At 40.3% G+C, this 20,353-nt stretch overlaps 2 protein-coding genes across 4 annotated transcripts; both read right to left on the bottom strand.

Annotated features, from left to right (window-relative positions):
- Positions 1 to 1,451: 1,451 nt before the first annotated feature.
- bpifcl (BPI fold containing family C, like) lies at positions 1,452 to 10,192 on the bottom strand. Of its 3 annotated transcripts, none has more exons than XM_042085949.1 (16): positions 9,982 to 10,186; positions 8,645 to 8,769; positions 8,433 to 8,532; positions 8,120 to 8,248; positions 7,785 to 7,940; positions 6,844 to 6,907; positions 5,234 to 5,294; positions 5,016 to 5,107; positions 4,699 to 4,875; positions 4,497 to 4,556; positions 4,048 to 4,215; positions 3,825 to 3,892; positions 3,696 to 3,738; positions 3,519 to 3,582; positions 2,794 to 2,870; positions 1,452 to 1,919 (listed from the first exon to the last, which is right to left on the bottom strand). In XM_042085949.1, exons 2-16 carry the CDS (start codon positions 8,739 to 8,741, stop codon positions 1,854 to 1,856), a joined length of 1,422 nt encoding a protein of 473 aa, XP_041941883.1. In that variant the 5' UTR covers positions 8,742 to 8,769; positions 9,982 to 10,186; the 3' UTR covers positions 1,452 to 1,853. The 3 variants fall into 3 exon arrangements, with proteins under 3 accessions (XP_041941883.1, XP_041941885.1, XP_041941886.1); XM_042085951.1 differs by having other exon boundaries at positions 9,908 to 9,987; XM_042085952.1 differs by lacking the exons at positions 1,452 to 1,919; positions 2,794 to 2,870; positions 3,519 to 3,582; positions 3,696 to 3,738 and having other exon boundaries at positions 3,845 to 3,929; positions 4,012 to 4,215; positions 9,982 to 10,192.
- Positions 10,193 to 12,606: 2,414 nt separating this feature from the next.
- On the bottom strand, positions 12,607 to 16,291 carry LOC121705132 (vesicular inhibitory amino acid transporter-like). The gene is made up of 2 exons (XM_042085934.1): positions 15,499 to 16,291; positions 12,607 to 14,666 (listed from the first exon to the last, which is right to left on the bottom strand). Exons 1-2 carry the CDS (start codon positions 15,877 to 15,879, stop codon positions 13,485 to 13,487), a joined length of 1,563 nt encoding a protein of 520 aa, XP_041941868.1. The 5' UTR covers positions 15,880 to 16,291; the 3' UTR covers positions 12,607 to 13,484.
- Positions 16,292 to 20,353: the final 4,062 nt, after the last annotated feature.

Here is a 20,353-nt window from a genome sequence, read left to right as displayed (position 1 = left end):
CCTGATGATGTTATCATTTAGATGTTCGTGTCAGCCTACATTTTTCTTCAATGCTATCTCATTTATTTGTTCCAATAACCATCACTTGCAGCCAGGCTTGGAATTTTACCATTCTGGGGGCAAGGCCACTTGGCCTTCAGTTGGGCATATTTGGTGGGGGGCACAAAGGCCACATGTCAGGGCACCAAGGCCAAAGTTAACTATAGCATATAAAAATGATCAAAGTTGTATTTAGCCTATTCACTGCAGTAGACCTGCATCACTGTATGAAACATGACAAAAACATGAAAAATGACATATTACATAGAACTGTAAATCTTCTGATCATCTAATAATTACAGATATCTAGGCTACATATAACAGTTATTTTATATTTGGCCTGCTATGAAATCATGTATTGAACAATTTAAGCACAGCTCAGCTTTAAGAAACTCAAATAGCCTAGATGCATGCTTAGCATTTTGTGATCATTAAGGCTACTTTCACAAACTGTTAGTCAGCTGTCCTCTGATTTACCAATATCTAGGCGATATTTGTAAAATTTATTTTGTATTTGGCCCATTATGAAATCATGTGGAACAATTTAAACACATTGTAAAACTTAAAGCCCAAATTTGGAGACATCCATGCATGTCGAAATTTACTGCAAATTCGAAACTGGATTACTCTGGAACAGCTAACTGTACAGGGGACTGTTTTACACCTTTGTGTTCGGTAAGGTCTGCTGTTTATTCTTATATATGGTTTGTCATGTGTTAAAAGAAGGGTTCGTGAAGTATTCCACCGATATGAATGGGTAGGGAGATCATGGACCCAAAACCTTCAGTAGAATGTATGATTAAATTGAATTATATTATTTACTTTTATCGCGAACCGTTCAACACAGCAATTATCGGCTAACATCGTTTAAAAGCTGAGAAAAAGCTCTTTCATGTCATACTTGTGATGTCTGTGTGATGATGAGTAGGCTACTTCGCGAGTAGTTAATCTGAGAAGAATGGGTGAATTTGGACGCACTTTCTTTCTTGCACTGTCACTTTCTCCACTGCGTAAAAGACTAAATTAATTTGCGCTGTGAATGCTAAGATTATTTTGACAGGCCACAGGCTAAATAAAAATCGCTATTAGTAGGACGCAAAGCAGAATATTGAAAGAAGGGGGCACCAAGGCCACCTTGGCCTGTAAACCTCTGATTTTCAAAGGGGCATCACGGCCAACGCAAGGGGCTACGACGGCCATGGCTGAATCGCTGAATTAAGACAATTTCAATGTGCATTTTCTGCCACAGGATGGCGATAGAGATGTATTTATTATGTCATCCTAGTCGAGGATTCAGCAGTCATTGGGTACGCCCACCAGTCTTGCGGATAAGCATCTTGCAGCTGCGTTAAAGCCATGGAAGGAAAAATGGCTTCGTTCAAGGGAGAGTTTTGTTCATTAATGGAAATTGGTTGGAAATAGAAAAAAATCCCATTTATTTAAAGCTTCATAAAAGACATGTTTATCAAACGTGAGGACGAAACCATTTTTGGGAACAAATCTCCCCTCCCCCACACTCCCTTTGGCTATTCCTCCACCACTGACACCACCACTGAACTTAATCATAGGCCTAAATGTAACCAATGGGAGTTTCTTGGACTAAACAATGTGACATTGATGTTTGATTGTATAGTCATGCATAACATTTTGAATTTTCTGATCTTTAAATTATCTTTTGAGTTCAATATATAGATGTTTAGTTGGAAGGAATTGAAGCGTATTGATTGGGAATTGTCCAAGACAGTCTTGTCACCACTCTGCATTGATGTTGATAAAGGAATAATCTTCTGAACCAAATGCTCTTGTGGTTCTCCTCAAAATTCTTCCTGGGTGCGTAGTGGATACTTGATCTGCACATCACTAAACACAGCCAAGAAACCCTACGAAAACATCACATTTACAGTTAGATCCGTGCCCTTCCTACATTCTCAATGCTAAATCTGTGTTATTTAATACACAGGCATCCGTATTCTTTCTCACATGATTAACAAGGCATTCATTTGTGACATGTTAATTGAACTTTAAGGGGGCATAACATTTTCTTGCATCATTAAAACACTGAAATGTATTAAAGTTAAACCATTTTGCTGATGATGTGAGAAATATATATCCAAAACACCAGATAAAAACAGGCCTGTGTTATTCTATTGCGGTAGCTCTGTAGCTTAAATGTTATTCTATTGCTGTAAGTCCCTTTGGATAAAAGCATCTGTCAAATGAATAAATGTAAATGTAAGTGCAGGGGGAAATGAATCCTCATTTCAGTCTCTTAAAAGTGAAAATAAAATACTGAAAAGAAAATGTTATGGCTTAAATATTTTTCAGGGCTAAACAAAAGTGTTTTATCAGTTATCTTTTATCTACATTCTTAAACTTGTCATGGATAAATGCATTTCATGGCATTACATAATGCTGCTTATTCATTCATATCACTCAAATCAATCCCAGTCGTAATTTTCACTCAAATTTTCACAATAATTTTCTATTCTCTGCAATCGATAGATCAATAGATACATACATACATACATACATAGATTTTAGAACTGACAAACTGACTGATAGATCAATAGATACATACATACATACATACATACATACATACATACATACATACATAGATTTTAGAACTGACAAACTGACATTCTAACGTGTATCAACTACACACTCATTTATTTCACCATTTCTCGGCCTGTGTAGCACATAGTCTCACTGAAACTCATAATCACACCTCTTATTCACGGTCTGTGAACCCACCTGCTTCACCTGCAAAACTGGACCCGCCAATGTCACACCTTTCATCACAGGAAGAGGAAACCCCTTTTGAAGCATGGCTAAAACAGAAACACGACCACCATTGTTAGACTGAAGTACACCCCGCTGTCCATCCCATCTATTTTGCCCACTTCACATGGATTTCTCTGACTCAATATCTATGAGGTTCTGGGATGATAAGTGAATTGACTACTTGCAGAAATACATGAAATATGTGAATCAGATGCACAAAACCCCGTTCCCATTCATTTTTTTGCAGCAATTAGTAGGCTATAACATCTATTGGATCTCCGGAGGTTGGAATGATCCATTCAATACAAATTGAACTTTCAGTGGCAATGAACTAGGCTAAGGCACATATTTTCTTGACATGCTGATATGAAGCCCATGCTACTGATCACTGGTCAGATCTGGTCAGTAAAAAAATTCCGCAATTAGTTGCCAAGAAAACATGATAATACTCTCAAGGTGCAATATGTTTTCTGTTCAATACAAACAATTTGGTACTTCTGGACTCCCTCAGCATAAACTCCATGGATGTTTTGAGACTGGTCGGAAGGAAAATCAAGTAGCCAATAGCTTAGATGTTGCGGCTTGCTTGCTATCTGCCACCTCCACCATTAAATGCACCTCATTTTCAGTTGTACTCATTGCTTGTATTGCAAAGGGAAACATTTGTAGGACACAGTGGTGTTTATGAATCTCACCATTTAGCTTTGGAAGAAAAACAGTCTTAACGGCCCAGCTTGCAGTACTCTCCAAGGTTTTAGTCTGCATAAACACATTCAACGTTCAATCGTTACAACTTAGATATAATATCATCTAATCAGATACTAACCACATCCAATCAAATATACACACATCATTATTAAACATAGACTAACCTGGAAAGTTCCAATCTCACTTGATGCCAGTGATAAGGTCAAGCTAATGGAAGGAAAAGGATTTGATGGTTAGTAGTGATCCTGTTCCTAATACACAATATGCATGTAGGATTCTAAGATTTTACTCACTTCTCAAATTGCATTTGTCCCATAAGCGTAACATTGCCAATGTTCAGTTTGCCGTTGAATTGAATTTTCTTTGTGAAAGAGCATGAGGTTAAAACACATTTTCTAATTTGAACTCTAAAACATTTCATTAATTTAATAAAAGCACAATTTGCTGCTATGGAATGTAACGATAGGTCTGTGTATACCTCAACAATATTGGACAGATGGAAGCTAATGTACTCACCAGATTGAGTCTGAACAGGGGTCGGCGGGCGGTGGTGTTGTCAATGGCATAGGCTTTAACTGCTACAGACAGGACCAGAGAGAAGGAGTCCATATGGAGGGAAACAGCTGGTGTCTCATCAGCAAACACCTGGAGCTCCATCAGCATGTTGGGGAACATCTTGGGCAGCTGAACACACACACACACACACACAGACACACACCACACACACACACACACACACACACACAGACACACACCACACACACACACACACACACACACACACACACCACAGACGGTCACCTGTATGAATGTTATATTCACTTCAGGGAAAATGCACTCCCTACATTTAAGAAGAAAGACATTTCTTCTTGATATTATGCCTCTCCATTTCTACTCTAGACGATTCGTGCTTAAAATGTGTCAGATACGCAGGTGAAAGATTCAAGAAGGTATCTTTATCTCACCTGTGGGATGAGTATTCCAAATGAGCTGGTATTGAGTCGTATAGGAGACGATGGTGGAATCTGGGAGGAATTAATACAAAGTAATACTCAGTGGAGCTTGGTGACATGCTATCAGTTCAGTGCATGTGACTTACTCAGTTCACTTGCCAATATGAACATTTAAAAAGATCCCCACCCCACCCTATGTTACATACACACACACCATGCTGTCGGTAACGTTGATTTGGAAGAGACCTGCGGTGAGGCAAGCGTAGGCATAGGTGTTGAGACTGTACTGGGAGATGCCCAAGGAGATCATGTAATCTGCTTTCCATGGGAGCTGGAAGACCTCAGGTGGGAATGGAGGTTCTTTTGGGTGCGTCTCACTGTAAAAAACACCCTGAATCATAGCACCAGAGAGTTACGGAGGAGCGGGATTGAGAGTCCATGGGATAAATGTAGAGTTTGACAATTAGGTTTGAGCTGTTGGCTTGAAGGCCTGAAGCCATAAATGTAGGAAGAAAGTTCTTCTATTGTCACCTTTAAGTCCACTTCTATGCCAGAGGTTTTTACAACTGGAGCATTTGTGAGAGGAACTCTAAAGATCAGGCTTGGATCAACATGGTAGTCGACTGTAAAAGAGAATCACATCACTTATTGTTTCAGTTTAGGCAATTCCCCTTCGTCTGTTTCATAGCATGCACATACACATACACATGCACACACACACACACACACACACACACACACACCATTACCATGCATGGCTGCTAGAATTTCTTCAAGGTTTTTAACTTGGTCCTCCACAACAAGGCAGATCTGCGTGTGGTGACAAAAGATATTCAGTAATTTATTAATTATTACACACTGATTATTTTTATTTTAAATGAACCATATGTAAGATTGTGGCCAAAACTGGTACTGCAATCACTTTCAAATTACTGTAGAGCGGTGTATCCCCTCCCCCCTGACTTGAGGTTGCCAACCCAGATGCCGAAACACTACTGACTTCGTGATTAGTAGATAGTTGGAGGGTGGCACATCAGGCCAAAACACAACATTACATGACAAAACACAACATCAACATCAGTTGAGGGCTGCACTTTTTAAATGTCAATATCCTTGCTGGACTACTGTTGTCAGTGATATAAGTATTTGGAATGAATATGTTTTTTTTTATGTTTAGTGACATATCAGGGCCATTTTATGATTTATTGAAATACATTTCTTACATACGGTTCCTTTAAATATAGCTGCAAGCAGCAATGAGGGGGCCAAGTTACATCAGACATATGGCCGTGAGCAGTAACTACAACTTTCATGTCTAGCAACCAAAGATTTGCTGAGATATAATGTCACTTCCTGTTTGGCGGCTTTGCCACCAGTTTCTATTGGCTGTGATGGGCAAAACATTTTGTCAATGGCTTTTAGAAAGTAATGCTGATAAGGCATTGTCTGAAGATGATCTGTGCCAATTTTGATGAAGATCAGATAAAATTTGTGACCTGTGAAAATGTTTTTGTGTTTCTGGCAAAACCCAAAATGATGGCCAGATCGATTATGGTGACATCACAAGTTGGCTTTTGTTGGCCTTAGGAACTCCAAAAGACACATTAAGTTTTAATTCCAAACATGTCAACAGTTACAAGCCAAAATGCATTTTTGCTAATTGTAGCGCCCCCTAGAGGTCAAAGGTTACCAAATTTCTTGAGCGTCCATCCAATGGGGTCATGAGTCCATGTACTATGTTTGGTTATGATACATGAAATGGTTGATAAGTGATGGCATGGTCTGAAGATGGTCTGTGCCAATTTTATTGAAGATCAGATGACATTTGTGACCTGTGAAAACGTTTTAGTGTTTTTGATTGAATCCAATATAGCAATATGGCATCAATATTGTTGATGTCAAAAGTTTGCATGTGTGGGCCTTAAGACCTTCCACAGTATTACCAAACACCACCTGTAAGTTTTAATTCCAACCTCATCATTAGTGAAAATTTAGTTTCACTTTTGATAAAATCCAATATGACGGAAAATCCATCATGGCGGAAATTGACATCATAGGGTTGAACGCGGCTTGGTCCAAGGATTCCAACGATACCTCATATTTGAAAATCGGGCCAACGGGTCAAACGTTACATGCTTGAACGTTACAAACGTTACAGCGCTACAGCGCTCAAGGTGCCGACATGAAACTCGGTGAAATAAATCATGGGGCTGTCCCCAATCAGTGTGCCAAATTTCACAACTTTTTACTAGATGGTTCTAGGGCTGCCATAGACTTCAATGGTGGAAGCATAATAATAGGAATACGTACAAACACAATGGGTGCCGCCCAAAAATATAATCTCAGTTTGAGTACTCACATTTCCTTGAATTATTCCCTTAATGTGGCCAGGAAAGAGATCCACAAAGGCTTGGATGAAGAAGCTGGAGAGATTTTAGGAACATTTTACATAGACCCTAAACATAATCTCTCCCAGATACATTACGCTAAACAAAGCAACTTTAATCAAAGCGACATGGTCCACAACATGGTAAACAAGTTAGTGCATCAATGAGTGCTATTTTCACAGTCAAGTGTCAGTTCTAGTCAGGTGATAAGTGCTAGATTTAGCAAGGCTAGTTGTAAGTAGTGCTACGAGAGGAGATATTCTCTGAAGAGCAGGCCATGAGTAGCCAGTGTAGCTGGATGAGCAGCGGGGTAACATGTGCCCTTTTGGGTTGGTTGAAGACCAGGCACGCCGTCACGTTTTGGATCATCTAAAGGGGTTTCACTGTGCAGGCTGGGAGACCTGTCAGGAGGGCGATACAGTAGTCAAGTTATGAAATGACTATGGCCTGTACCAGGAGTTGGGTAACATATTGAGTCAGGTAAGTCCTAATTTTCCGTATGTTGTAGAGTGGGAAATGGCACGACCGGGCGACCGAGGCAACATGATTGGAGAAAGTTAGTTAGTTGTCGAGCATGACTCCTACATTTCTTGCAGCCTAGGTGCAACAGTCAGGGAGTCAATTTTGATGTTAATGTGATGATGTATAGTAGGTTTAGCTGGGAGGACCAGCAGTTTGGTTTCTGAGAGGTTTATCTAGAGGTGGTGTGCCTTCATCCATGTAGATATATCTGAGAGGCAATCAGAGATCCGTGCCGAGACCAAGGGGTCATCAGGTGGAAAAGATAGAGCTGTGTGTCGTCTGCATAGCAGTGGTATGAGAAGCCAGTGCTGGCCAGTGGGCTGAACTTAAGTGAAGATCTTTCATCATGAATGAACAAAAGAGGATCCTTCTTTTGGAACAAGCTACCCACCCGGCTCCTCCATGAAAGCTCACGTCTACACTGCCGATTTGTGTATCACATGTCAGGCACTCGACAGAGAGACGTGCTTGGTTGTCTCTCCCCAGCTGTAGCAGAGAGGATGTATCGGTATTAAACAATGCCAGTTCAAATGCCCCTCCGTCCTTACTATGAAATGGATGGCAGAGTATGGGGGTGAAAAACAGAAAAAGATGGATTAATATTACAGTAAGGTCACAGGTCATCAGGTCACACCATTGTAATTTAGATCCACCCTCTCACTTCCCCTTCAACCCTGAATCAGTCACATGCTGAGAAGAGTGAAATAGAAAGCAAACAGAACTCACATGATTCCAAAGGAAGTTCTCCAGCTCCCTGCTACAGCTATAGCCAGGCCACTGAACTCCACCCGGAGGCCAGTATCCTCCTCAAAGTTGACACTTGGCTGTGGCATATCTACCTTAACCACCTTCATACTGAAGAAATCAGCGAGATACTCAATCCATCAACATTCTCCCATAAAAATTAACCATTTTGCTGTATCAAGCTGAGGGTACCAGGTGTTGCTCCTTATTTGGCAAACTTCCTCATAGGTTGAACACATAAACATATTACATTATAAAAAAGTAAAGGCGGACTCCAAAGACAGACTGGACTTACTCATAAAGGGCATAGCTAACACCGATGATCGATCCACTAACTACTGGGAGGTCTGCCGTGAGTAGCTTTTCCTGTACCCAGCCTGTAACCAAATTTGTCACTACACACACACACACACACACACACACACACGGTGCATAACATAACAATACATCTTAAATTAAGATTAATTGTAGGATTGAGATGAAGGTGTTTTTGTCTTCAGGGCTCACCATAGTCAAGTCCCTTGGATGAAACCACCGTTTTGACTCCAGGACAGGCTTGAGAAGTCTGAGTGCCCAGCAGCAGTAGCAGAAGAAACAACCTCATATCTGCTCTGATGCTATTTCCCTTGCGTCTGTATGCCAAAGTATAATGTTGTATTTATATGTTGAGAGATATCCCAGTAGGTCACCTGGAAGTGGGCCTTTGTCCAGTTTGCTTCCATGGATTACTTTTCTGCCCCACAGAGCTGTCCACTCTTAACAATTATTGTATATCATCATTATGCTTATAGTTGTTTCGCTTTGGACAAAGCAAATTCCCATAACCATAATTAATATGCAACTGTCACCACAATGCATGTTTTGATGTATAGTATAAGCAAATAAAAAATGTGCAAATAAAAAAGTAAACAACCATACCATATTATTTGTGCAGATGTATTGCTAAATATAGCAGCCTATATGGAGTACTACAGTCAATGCTACCTGCAACACCACTAAATTTGTTTGTTGGTTGTACATCCTTTTTTTGAATGGTGAAGAACTACTGCCTTGTATTGTGCTTGCTTTTTTAATTGGTGTAGAATTACACTTGTGCATTATTGTTGACACCTTCCTGGCATATAGCTTATATCTATTTCCTGATCATTACACTTTTTATTCATTTTAAAGCAGCAGTGTTGTGGTCTAAATCTGGAGAGCTATAGATAAATAAAAGGTATGAAAAACTTCTAAACACTAACCAGGGCCCTTAATGGCACTGAATCTTACTTTACTAACGTGCTAATTGTGTTTTTTGCAATATACTCAGTGATGTCATCTGTCAGTGTTTACGCTATGCTCTCTAACATAGTACATATACCCCTTAGTCTCATAAAACAGTGTTTAAGCTATGCTCTCTAACATAGTACATATACCCCTTAGTCTCATAAAACAGTGTTTAAGCTATGCTCTCTAACATAGTACATATACCCCTTAGTCTCATAAAACATCTTCACATATGAAGTTTTTGTTATGAGCATGACATAGGTGCCACAGAATGAAGTTCATTAACATCTTTATGCATGTCTGCCATTATGACAATATTTATTTTTTACATTTAATGCAGTGGAAGCACACAAAACTGCAGTATAATACCATGACACGACTGCATACTTATATATGAGCAGCACTTACCATAATGTGCTATATCAAATTATTCGCTGTTAAATTTCAAAGTATGTCCTAATGATTTTTTGAATTGTCCATGTCAGGAGAAACGATAGAACTTACCACTTAGCGAACTATCCACTGATGTTCAATGTGCAAAACTTAAACAATCTGAATATCAAGCATGCCGTTCTTACCCGTTTAGTCTGCTCTCTGAGTGGTGTTTCTTCTCTGTGAGAATGGGAAATGTCTTCTCCAGGGGATTTTGTACATTCACACTTCCTCATGGAGCTTGATGTTTATAAACACACACTATTTTGTCTAAAGTGTTTATCACTCACACTATCAATGTTATCCATTAGTGTTTCAGGTGATTAAACAAAGGTTTAGTTTATGTTTGTCTGAATTCAGATTGAATATAGGTTAACAATATCACTAACACTCATCCAACTTTAGAGAGAGAGAGAGAGAGAGAGTGCTTTCAGTTCTTTTTTCTAGAAATAAAAAGAAGAAGCAAGATAAATACTTCTGTTTATTCAGATCCTTATTCTTTCTCTTCTAGATGTTCTCACACATCCACCCGGACACCCACCTCACCAACAATGCTCATTATAGCACGTAACATCAATGTTGCGGGATAGATTAGATATGTCAGCAGATTGTATTTCTTATCTTACATGTGTTTGGGGAGAACAGGCAAGCTATTGTCAGCTGAAGGGGTTGGAGCATCTCCAAAATGGCAAAGTATGTGAGGTGATCCTGATCAGTAGTAGGCTATCTGCCAACAGTATACTGTTATATAGTCCGAAGAGTGACAGGCGATGGTCCAGTGACATGGTGTTTGTCATCAAGTTTGATTAATTAATTAATGCATTATGGTTGTATTCTCCCTGGTCTGAACAGACAGAGGGACTATTCAAATCAAATACAAATCAAAGCAGCCCTCACTTATGGTCACCGGAGGAAGGTGCAACAACCCAATGCACCACACACTGGCAATGGGGTTGTGTGGTGCAGACCAATCAGATTGCACCTGCAATGGACATGCATCAAGTCACATGACAGTTTTCTGTCACATCCTGTGGACAGCAGGTTCAAGTCTACTGGGGGAAGGCGGCACACTATGGGAAGAGGATTGGCCAGTAGTGGGGGTTGTGATGCTCTAGGCTTGGAAACCCTTAGTCAGACATTCATGTGAATGGCAATTTGACAAGTTCTACTGATCTAAGCATTACTCTGGACCAGGTACATCCCTTCATGGCATATAAAACCCATGCAGTCAAGAAAGTGAAAGGTGGCTTGTGCAGCTTTGTCCATAACACTATGGTATATATATAGTGGTATATATATCTATCTATCTATATCTATATATATCTATATATATATATATATATTAAAGCAACACCAAAGAGTTTTTTGTACCTTAAAATAGCCTAATGTTTCCAAAATCGTTTCAGTGGTTCATCAACTCGTATCTTCTGCATTCACTTCGCGGCCCTCTATATAACCGCACTAAGGGTATCTTGTCAGATCGGGTAGCGGATCTGTATGTAGTTCGATGGAATGAGACATAAGAAACTACAAATTTGACTTGCTTCTGAAGTCGCAATACATCATACTTTCATAAAATCGTGCAACATCCTCTACCTTGTCTGTGGACGTCGTAACAAAGCCAGTGCTGGATAAACAAATAGCGTGCGCGACAGAAGAAAAGTGCTTTGGTGTTGCTTTAATACAATTACAATGCAAAGATGATGGACCAACAATGGTCCTAGTTTTAATTCGTCAAGATATTACCTTCATTAAACATACGATTTCTGCCGTGTTCTCTTTAAGCCAGGTTTCCTGTAGCCTCATCCCAGGGGGACGTAATCTATGCTTCCGCCCACCGACGCGGACACATGTGTGCGCATCGCACATGCAATGTGCAAATTTCGTGTCCTCGCGGACTCTTCTTTTCCTGTAAGGTGTTACCTATAAAAAAATCAACGTGCTAATGTAGAAATTCAGTCCTGAAATTGTAGCTTCCCTACAACATTTTCACTTCAGTTTTTAACCATTCTTACTATTGACTCGTGCGGCTTCTGCAAGCCATTTTTTTTTTCAAACTATCATTTGACCTATGGAAATGAATGTGAAACCCATTTTTATTTTGTTCGTCAGTGGTAGCCTAGCTTTGTCAGGGGTATCAGATAATTACAACTCTACATGGTTTAAAAGGCTGATGCTAATGTGGGACTGGGATGTTACTGGCTGTCTAGACAGGTGAAACAATGGAAAACATGTGTTTTCTTGAAGTTATAAATGTATGCATTTCAATCCTTTCGTTGACCATGCCCCAGGTGGTTTGCTTCAGTCTTTGCACGCAACCTGCCCCACAGGTAGGCCTAAACACTCGCACCTCTTTAATAACTGTTGTCTTTTAACGACGAAATGCTTGGTCCTTGTCCTAATGGTAATCACTGACTACTGTAAGTGACGACGTGCTTAATTTGTATTAATTCAATTTGCGATTTTTTTTTTGCAAGGGTCTTGAGTATAGCCTAATGCCCTCAGGATGACCAAAACAAGATAGATTAATTTATTATTATTATTATTATTATTATTATTTCTGTAGGGCCTATAAGACAACAATGTGCTGTGTTTCATATTTGGTATTGAGTCACAGTAATTTATTGTTGGTGAAGAAATGTGGACAATTAATTTGAACTAGGGCCTGATTCTGACACGCAGGAGTTTATAGCATCAATTTAATTTTAAAACATGATCGGGCAAGAGGCAGAGCAACTGCAACAGCAAATAAAATATTTTATTCTTGTTCCATATACACAATCATTTTCTTTTTTTCACATCGCCGTTGTTGACAGCACATGAAGAAAATATCACACAAAGACAAAATTAGTCATACGATTAAAAAACAAATATTACCACAGGAGCCTGCACCTCACATTCACTCTCACAGATACACGTGGTTACGGTTAACAGCGAAAGAGAAGCGTTGATATAGGCAAAGCCTTCCACCAGAAGGAAACATAAATGTGCTGCTTAATTTACAGAGCCTACTTTTCTCTGAACCACACATTTAAAATAGAATGTGATATGTCACAAATGTAAGCTACTGACATCCAGATGTAGCCTCTGCGCCAACGTGTTGGCCCACAAGCTTACTGTTATTGTGTGCATTTACATGATCTAGGCTAATTTAAGTCTGAACAGAAGTGATGGGTTCTTTCCATGCCACTTGCCAGAGCGTCCTAAAGTCAGCCTCCTTATGTTACCTTTTTAGTGTCCATCTTGCTAATTAGAAGACATGTTGTGCTGAGGCTGTTTATTTTCAGAGACCAATGAATAGCAGCAATACTCTCTTAAATCATATTTCACAAGAACATCTATGTGCTGTAGGCTTTTTGCATAGGGAGGTCTTGTCTCCAGCATTCTTTTCAAGCTCAGCTTTTACCTCATAAATTTGCATCCACTTTGATATAAAGACTACCACAAAACAAACACAATTGAACAACAATTGAAACGTCTATTGAGATATTGCACGTTATTTCGACAAAACCCGAGAAGATATTTTTTAACGAACCTAAATAATTGCTTGACTGATCGTGGCAGTCATGGTACCTTAAGGTAATAGACCTAGAGTGGATTGTATTAGCATTTTCATACAATCTGTTCATTTCATTGCCTACCTAAAACCCTAATCCTGAATGTTTAATTGGAAGGCTTCTATGAGGCCTTCGATGGAGTGAATGAATCCAGATACACTGCATATGCCCCCAACTATAAATATTGCGACGTCAAAAAATACATGGTGCCACAAGAGTTTCCTCCACTGAAGCTTCAGGTGGAACAGACTTGGTAGTAAGAAGCACAAGCCTGCCCCAGTGAGACTCCCCGTAAGGCCCATCAGGAGAGCAAAGTGTGGGACAAATATTGCCATTAACAGTGTAAACACAACCAGCACAATTCGCAAGCCCAAGCCCCATGACTTCAACTTCCTTCCTGGGCCGTAACAGTCTGGGAATATTCCTCCCCCTTGGAAAAAAGACTTTTCAAAAACCTCCACCGCGGCAAAGAAGGGCAAAGGATATGACAAAAGAGCTTTGGAGACCAGGAAAATATTTACTACTGCACGAATACCTCCAGGGAGATTGTCCGTAATCACTTCCTTAGTGTCGTCTGCCCATGTGAGATAGGCCACCAGGGCAAAGAGCCCCTTGAGGACACAGGCAGCGATGTGTGTCCAATCCATCATGCAATGAAATTCACTCGGTTTCTGCATGTTCCCCTCTAGGGACGGCAGGAAGATCTGTGAAGTGTAGCTGAACACTATGATGCCAATGGAGATGGGAAACTTTTTGACATCGATGTAGAACTTGACTTTCTCCCATGCCCAGTCGTGTGCCCGCGACAGGCAGTAAGCAATCACTACAATATTTATGACGAAGTGGGCGAGTGTGCAGAGCAAGCTGAACTTGGACACAGATTTCAGGTCCTTCAGAAATGCGCAAGGTAGGAGGGCTACTGTGGCGAGGACCGCCCACGCCTTCTGAGACATAGGTAGACCAGGAAAGCTGTTGGCCATCAAATTCCCACTGACCACCACGTAGAGAATACAAGTCATCACCAACTCAATGATCTGGGCCACATTGACGACGTGTCCGCCAAGGGTGGGAAAACGCGGTGCGCAGCAAGCGTTGGCGATGTCTACGTACGTGTCTCTCACGCGCACGAGCTCGCCGTCTTCATTTTCCTCGTAGAGACATGCTATCAGGATCTTGCCCGTGTAGCAGCACACCACAGCAGCAAAGATGATGAGAAAGAGCCCGAGGTAACCACCGTGCAGAATGGCGTATGGCAAACCAAGGACGAACATGCCCTGAGGATACACAGACGTAGACACCAGTGATGACAACATTTATCCAATTGGCAATAATAAAATCTATTTACAGTGTATGACATAATTCGATAATATCAAATTTGATATTTAAATATGCAACTAGAAACACAAGTGGCCACTGGGATGGTTTTATTCTATAATGTTGCAGTTCGGCTATGGGATATAAGCTATAGTTGTGGCAATAATGTAAATAACGCCTGTTTTGGGGTATGGTTGTAGCATAGCCTATTGCAATCTAACGCTTATGAACTGGAAAATAGAAGACGGCTGGTTGAGAAGGCATCCTAGACCAATGTAGCGTAGATTAGGCTATTCTCATTACTGGCCAAACTTCAAAGCTAAGCATATGTGACAAAATAAAGGCTCATCAGATTGTATAAAATAGCTATTGGTAAACCATCAGGCTACAGAATTATTGTGGTTTCCGATTATGTGTAGGGAGGGGTAGCCCACAGTGACGTAACTGACTGCACCTCAGGAACTCGCTAACTCGCGATTTCAGCAACATTCACTTTAACGCGTTGCGATGGAACGGGGTCTCTATGGGAAGAGGGGATGAAATGGCATTATCAGATATACCCCTCCCCCTTGAACCGCAGTCGCTCTTGATAGCAAGAGTATATAAGAATATTTAGAGTTCCACGTAGCCTGCACGTCAACTAATTTCTTAAATGATTTTTAATTTTTTTTTTTTTCATTAATTCTAACTGAAAGCCCCCTCTTTCAGTTAATTTTATTAAATTGCTTGAACATATGATATTTATCATATTATGTATTTGAAACAGTTTTCTCAAAAGTGCATGTGTCTAACCTGAATGGCGTTGGTTACGTTCCATCCGGCCTCCCAGGCGGTAATTTTGGGCTTGTCCTCCACCACTTCACAACCACCTCCACTCTTTATCGAGGCCCGGTGAAGGGTGCCATCTCTTTGGTAGTGACTATCCCCTTCTAGCCCGTCTCCGGTCATCTCTTCCCCGCCATCCTCTGTCTGAAGCACATCCATGCGCATTCCCTGCCTGTAGTCATAGTCTAGGTCGTCGCATTCAGCGAAGCCCAGACCCTCCTCGTCCGTGGCCGCCTGGAAGCCCAAACGAGCAAAAGCCCCGCTAACCTTCGCCTGGGATTTATTCGATGCTGTGTTCATAGCATTCGTAATTTTGTTGGAAAGCTTGTGTCGGATTAAATGCGCCATGATTATTTTTTTCCAAAAACTTCCTTATTTCAATATGATTGACTGTCAAAATCTGCCCCAAGTATCCAGTTTTATAGGTGGAGGAAGAACTTGTCGGTATTAGACGATCAAATCATTCCTGTTGCAAATGCATTCCCCGATATCGTCAAATTCTTGCTGTCTGTGGGAAAGCTGATTTATCTTGTTCTTGCCACATGCATGTCTGTTGTCCTTCAACATCCACACACCTTTCGAAATTATTCCAGAATGTTTTTCAATGCATCAATCATGATTTCCAAAACACAGAAAGAAAAAGAAAATATATAACAGAAGTGTGTATTTTCAGAAGGCTGTTTTCCCTTATTGCATGAAGAAAATGTCTTCCCAAACGTTCTCTATATTCCACTCTGGTGATAAATGGCTGCTCCGAATCGCGTCGCGTGTGCGTGCGTGTGTATGTGAGTCAGTTCGTGTGTGTGTGTGTGTGTGTGTGTGTGTTTTGGACACGTGCCTATGTGTGAAGAAAATTCACACACCTTCTACTAATCAGATTCAGTAATTCAAACGGTAAGATGAGTTATCGAAAAATGTTGACAGTAGCCTACCTGAATAATAAAAGTGAAAAGAATAATAGTGTAATAAAATAAAATGTAAAACTCTACATTTATGGCAATGGACCACAAACACGCACAGACACATGTCAACACACACGCGCTATGTATGTGTGTATGTGTGTAAGAGAGAGAGAGAGAGAGAGAGACTACCAATGTGCGGAAATTACAATATTTTTTATTCACAACAGAAAGGTTTTCGTTAGTGAGAGTTACAACACAAATCTAGCCTACAATAGAATATTTCGTAATATCTTTATTTGCTTAGGCTACATGTGTATGTGTTCGGGAGCTAAAATATGCAGAATGTGCGTTCTTGTCGCCGCTCCTGCGGTAAGATGTTTTTTTTTCTTCGGTTTTTTTTGTTGAGTCGTGACGCAGTCTAAGTGCAGATATCATTCGCGCGTGTGCTTTGCACGTGTAGCCGTTGCAGACAGTGAAAATATTATTTCGTTAGCGAACATTATCGAACAATTGTTGTGCTTTCATAGACTAAATAAAAAATACATCAGCCTATGCCTATAGTCTTTATGTAGGCTGGCACATTACCTTATTCGTTTCATCTCATAGATGTTAGATTTGCCCTACATTCATGACAATTACATATAATATCTCGGCCATGTTAATTTTCTCTCCTTCATTTATTTATTTTTGTCAATAATAAGTAAATAACTATCTGTTAAAAATCTCAGTGTACTGAATGGGAAATTTGAATATCGAAATAATAGACAGATCGTCGATTCACTGACATATCAGTACCACGGTCAGCGACCTCTGTTACATGCAGAAATTCATTCGCGGCTGTTGCATTTAATTTCATACGTGGCAACTAGGCCATTGGGGAACCTTTTTGATCATTGATGAGCATATCACATCAATTGCAGTGAGAAATTAATCTGTAGCGGAAAACAGGTACTGAAAACACTTGAAAAATCAAGTTTGGTGCACACAAAATGAAAGACATAAGTGAGAGCCGGATGCGCTAAATATAGCAGAAACCCAGAGGACACTCACGCTCACACATCAACCAGGAGTAGACTACAGAGCACGCACTCGCACAGGCGCAGGAGTAGCGCGCGCGCGCACACACACACACACACACACACACACACACAACCCAGAGGACAGAGGAATTTCCACATCGAAGTCCTTGGCTTGGGCTGTTTTGCCATGTGCCATTTGGGCTGAGGAAAGCACGGACAAATAGAGAGTGTGCAAGAGCCTAGGTAAAGCTATGTGAGAGGTGAGGTTCACAATTCCACAACATGCAAGGATTCTGCCTTCACTTCAGAGAAAAAGAGTGTTGGTTCCTGTCTGCATTATCTGACAGCACAAGTGACATTCATAGCTTGTGTCCTCTTGTGTGGCAGGGGATTCTGTCCATGATGGGGGAGGAGAGCTGAGTCACTCAGATGCCTAAAGGACTCTTGGGAATCATCTTTCATAACGGAAGCACACTACAAAAATGGTTATACTGTATATCTATGGTATAGCGCATGTCTGTGTTGGCCAAACATGGAAAAGTAAAGATTAATCTCAGCACACAAAAAAAAAAGAGCTTGCTTTATTTTCCAAAATTAAAGATCTGATTGAAGCATCTGTAGGTCACTTAAATGTATCTAACAGCAACACAATGGAGGAATCTTTTTTTTTTTCCTTTTCTAATTTGTTCAATAAAAAGTATCTCTCAGATTTTGGAACCATCCACATTGTCAAAGTCATATTTGGATACTTAATACTACCTATTCCTGTAAACACATTTAAGGAGTAGTCATCCTTTTACTGAGCCCCAAGCAAAAAGGTTGTCATGGTGATCTTGGCTTTAGTATTGGGGGACAAAGGCTGAGATTAGGCTGGCACTGGGCTGGGTGGGGGTGGGGGGTGGGGGCGAATGCAAGAGAGAGATAGTGGAAGCGTTTGACCTGGAATTAGCCATGGTGCGTCTGGGGGGCAATCTTCCCTGATAATTTCCATGGACACAGTCACACAAGAAAAACCAGAGCCCAGGTCTTAATCCACAAAGGAATCTTGGGGTGCTTCAAGTTGCTTATTATTTGGGTCTCTCTTTTCCTGCTGTTTAAATGATATGTAACCCACACAGACACAACATCTCTGCCTTTCTCTCCATGTCAATTAAAAAAAAAAAGACAAAACATACCCACCACTGAAACAGAAAGGTATGGCAAACTTACTGTAAGTCATTTTCAGATATTCACAAAAAAGATTGTTAATAATAAAATGATTTTTGATTTTCTCTTTCCGAAAGCCAAGCGCACACACAAGCATAGCCACAAAAGCGTGATTGTGAAGAATTGTGTGCGTGTGCGAGTTTTAAGATCTCCTCATGCTCTATATGAAAAACAGACAGGCGGGTTATGTTTGACAGAGAGAGTGGAGATGAGAGGAGTGAGGCAGAGGAAGAGATTATGCTAATAAACGAGGGAGGGAAAGCTAAAGCAGATATGGATGGGAAGGCACATGAGGGAAACACAGGGCTGTTCTCTAAGCCACTGTCCCGCTGTCTGTCATTTTATGACACATGCGTGGGCTCCATGTGCTTTGCCTCCTGGGTGTATAATGTGTGCCTTGGAAGAGATGACCTAGTTATGCTCATTAATGTCATAGTCCCTGCTTTGTGCCTGGGCACTGAACTGTGCCTGTGACTCAATCACACACACACACACACACTAGAGACAGAGAGAGAGAGAGTAAGAGAGAGAGAGAGAGAGAGAGAGAGAGAGAGAGAGAGAGAGAGAGAGAAATTATTGCTTCGGGAGAATCAAGAAAAACCCACGTATCATATTATAGCATTTAAAGGTTGGATGTCTGTAAATTAGGTTTATTGAACAAAAGTATCATGTGCCGTATGAGTACTGTTGGATAGGCTGCAGAATTACATATTCAAACAAAATGAAAATATATTTATTAACTAAATAAATATAATGTATATTTTTACAATTCCATGTCATTTTGGTTTAAAAAAAATATTCAACATTTTTATATTTGAAAAGCATTGACCACTATTACAACACTTAATTCGAATACTAGATGTTTCCTGAATGTCTCTGTAAAATATGTTTTAAATTCTAGCTGGAAAATACCATTAATGAGGTGTTCTGAGGTGAGGTGAGCAAGCAATTTAACAGTTCCTACTGTATGTGATGACTGCAAAAAGATTATCTAAATACAACAGCCAACCTGTCTCTACAAGATTGTGAAGAAACTATGTCAAACAGAAAACCTAGAAGACAAAAAAAAATGTGACCAAGAACTGATTTACTCACAAAAGACTGCTGAAAAATACATCATCCTTTGTGGAAGTAGCACTCTGAGGGGAGCAAAAATGACAAAGTGCTGCTCCAAACTGGCCGGATAAACATACTACATGATTGTATCATTAACCACATAAAAGCACAAACACAGTTAGTTCAAATCAAAATTCTAATTAATTAAAGATTTCCACAGGACATTTTATTTCGACTCCTTATTTCAACAGATGACAGCAAGGTCTCTTGTTTCTCAATCAAACCCATGTGAAGCTAAACAGCTGAGGGAATCCCTTGTGCAACTGGATAAAACAACAAAATAAATAGAAGTTCATACTGCCCTCTTCTGTACAAAGAAGAAAAGGACATCTTGGTCCCTCTGTTTTCTTTAACCCATGGCATTTATTCTCTCTTTTTATTCAACTTTAGCATGGGGGTGAATACTTACATTATAACCCACAACCCCCTGTATTTTGCTTTATTTGATTAATTTCACCATCATTGCATTGTGACGCCCACCTGGGTGCAAACCACGGCCCCTATGGGTCTAGTGCAGTCAGTGCACGGACAGTGCTAGGCCTGGGTGTCCTAGGCAGCCTAAGTGCCTTATTGGTTTCA

The sequence above is a fragment of the Alosa sapidissima genome, chromosome 3, assembly GCF_018492685.1.
Source record: "Alosa sapidissima isolate fAloSap1 chromosome 3, fAloSap1.pri, whole genome shotgun sequence".
NCBI classification, from domain to species: Eukaryota; Metazoa; Chordata; class Actinopteri; order Clupeiformes; family Clupeidae; genus Alosa; species Alosa sapidissima.
This window is presented reverse-complemented; position numbering and strand designations above follow the sequence as displayed.

Excerpts from the sequence above, each read along its gene's own strand:
- LOC121705132 (XM_042085934.1), bottom strand. The coding sequence starts at position 15,879 with ATGGCGCATTTAATCCGACACAAGCTTTCCAACAAAATTACGAATGCT. Across the intron at positions 14,667-15,498 it reads ACGTAACCAACGCCATTCAG|GGCATGTTCGTCCTTGGTTT; the intron begins GTTAGACACATG and ends GTGTATCCTCAG.
- bpifcl (XM_042085949.1), bottom strand. The coding sequence starts at position 8,741 with ATGAGGTTGTTTCTTCTGCTACTGCTGCTGGGCACTCAGACTTCTCAA. Across the intron at positions 5,295-6,843 it reads AGGGAATAATTCAAGGAAAT|ATCTGCCTTGTTGTGGAGGA; the intron begins GTGAGTACTCAA and ends CACCACACGCAG. Across the intron at positions 3,583-3,695 it reads GTGAGATTGGAACTTTCCAG|ACTAAAACCTTGGAGAGTAC; the intron begins GTTAGTCTATGT and ends GTGTTTATGCAG.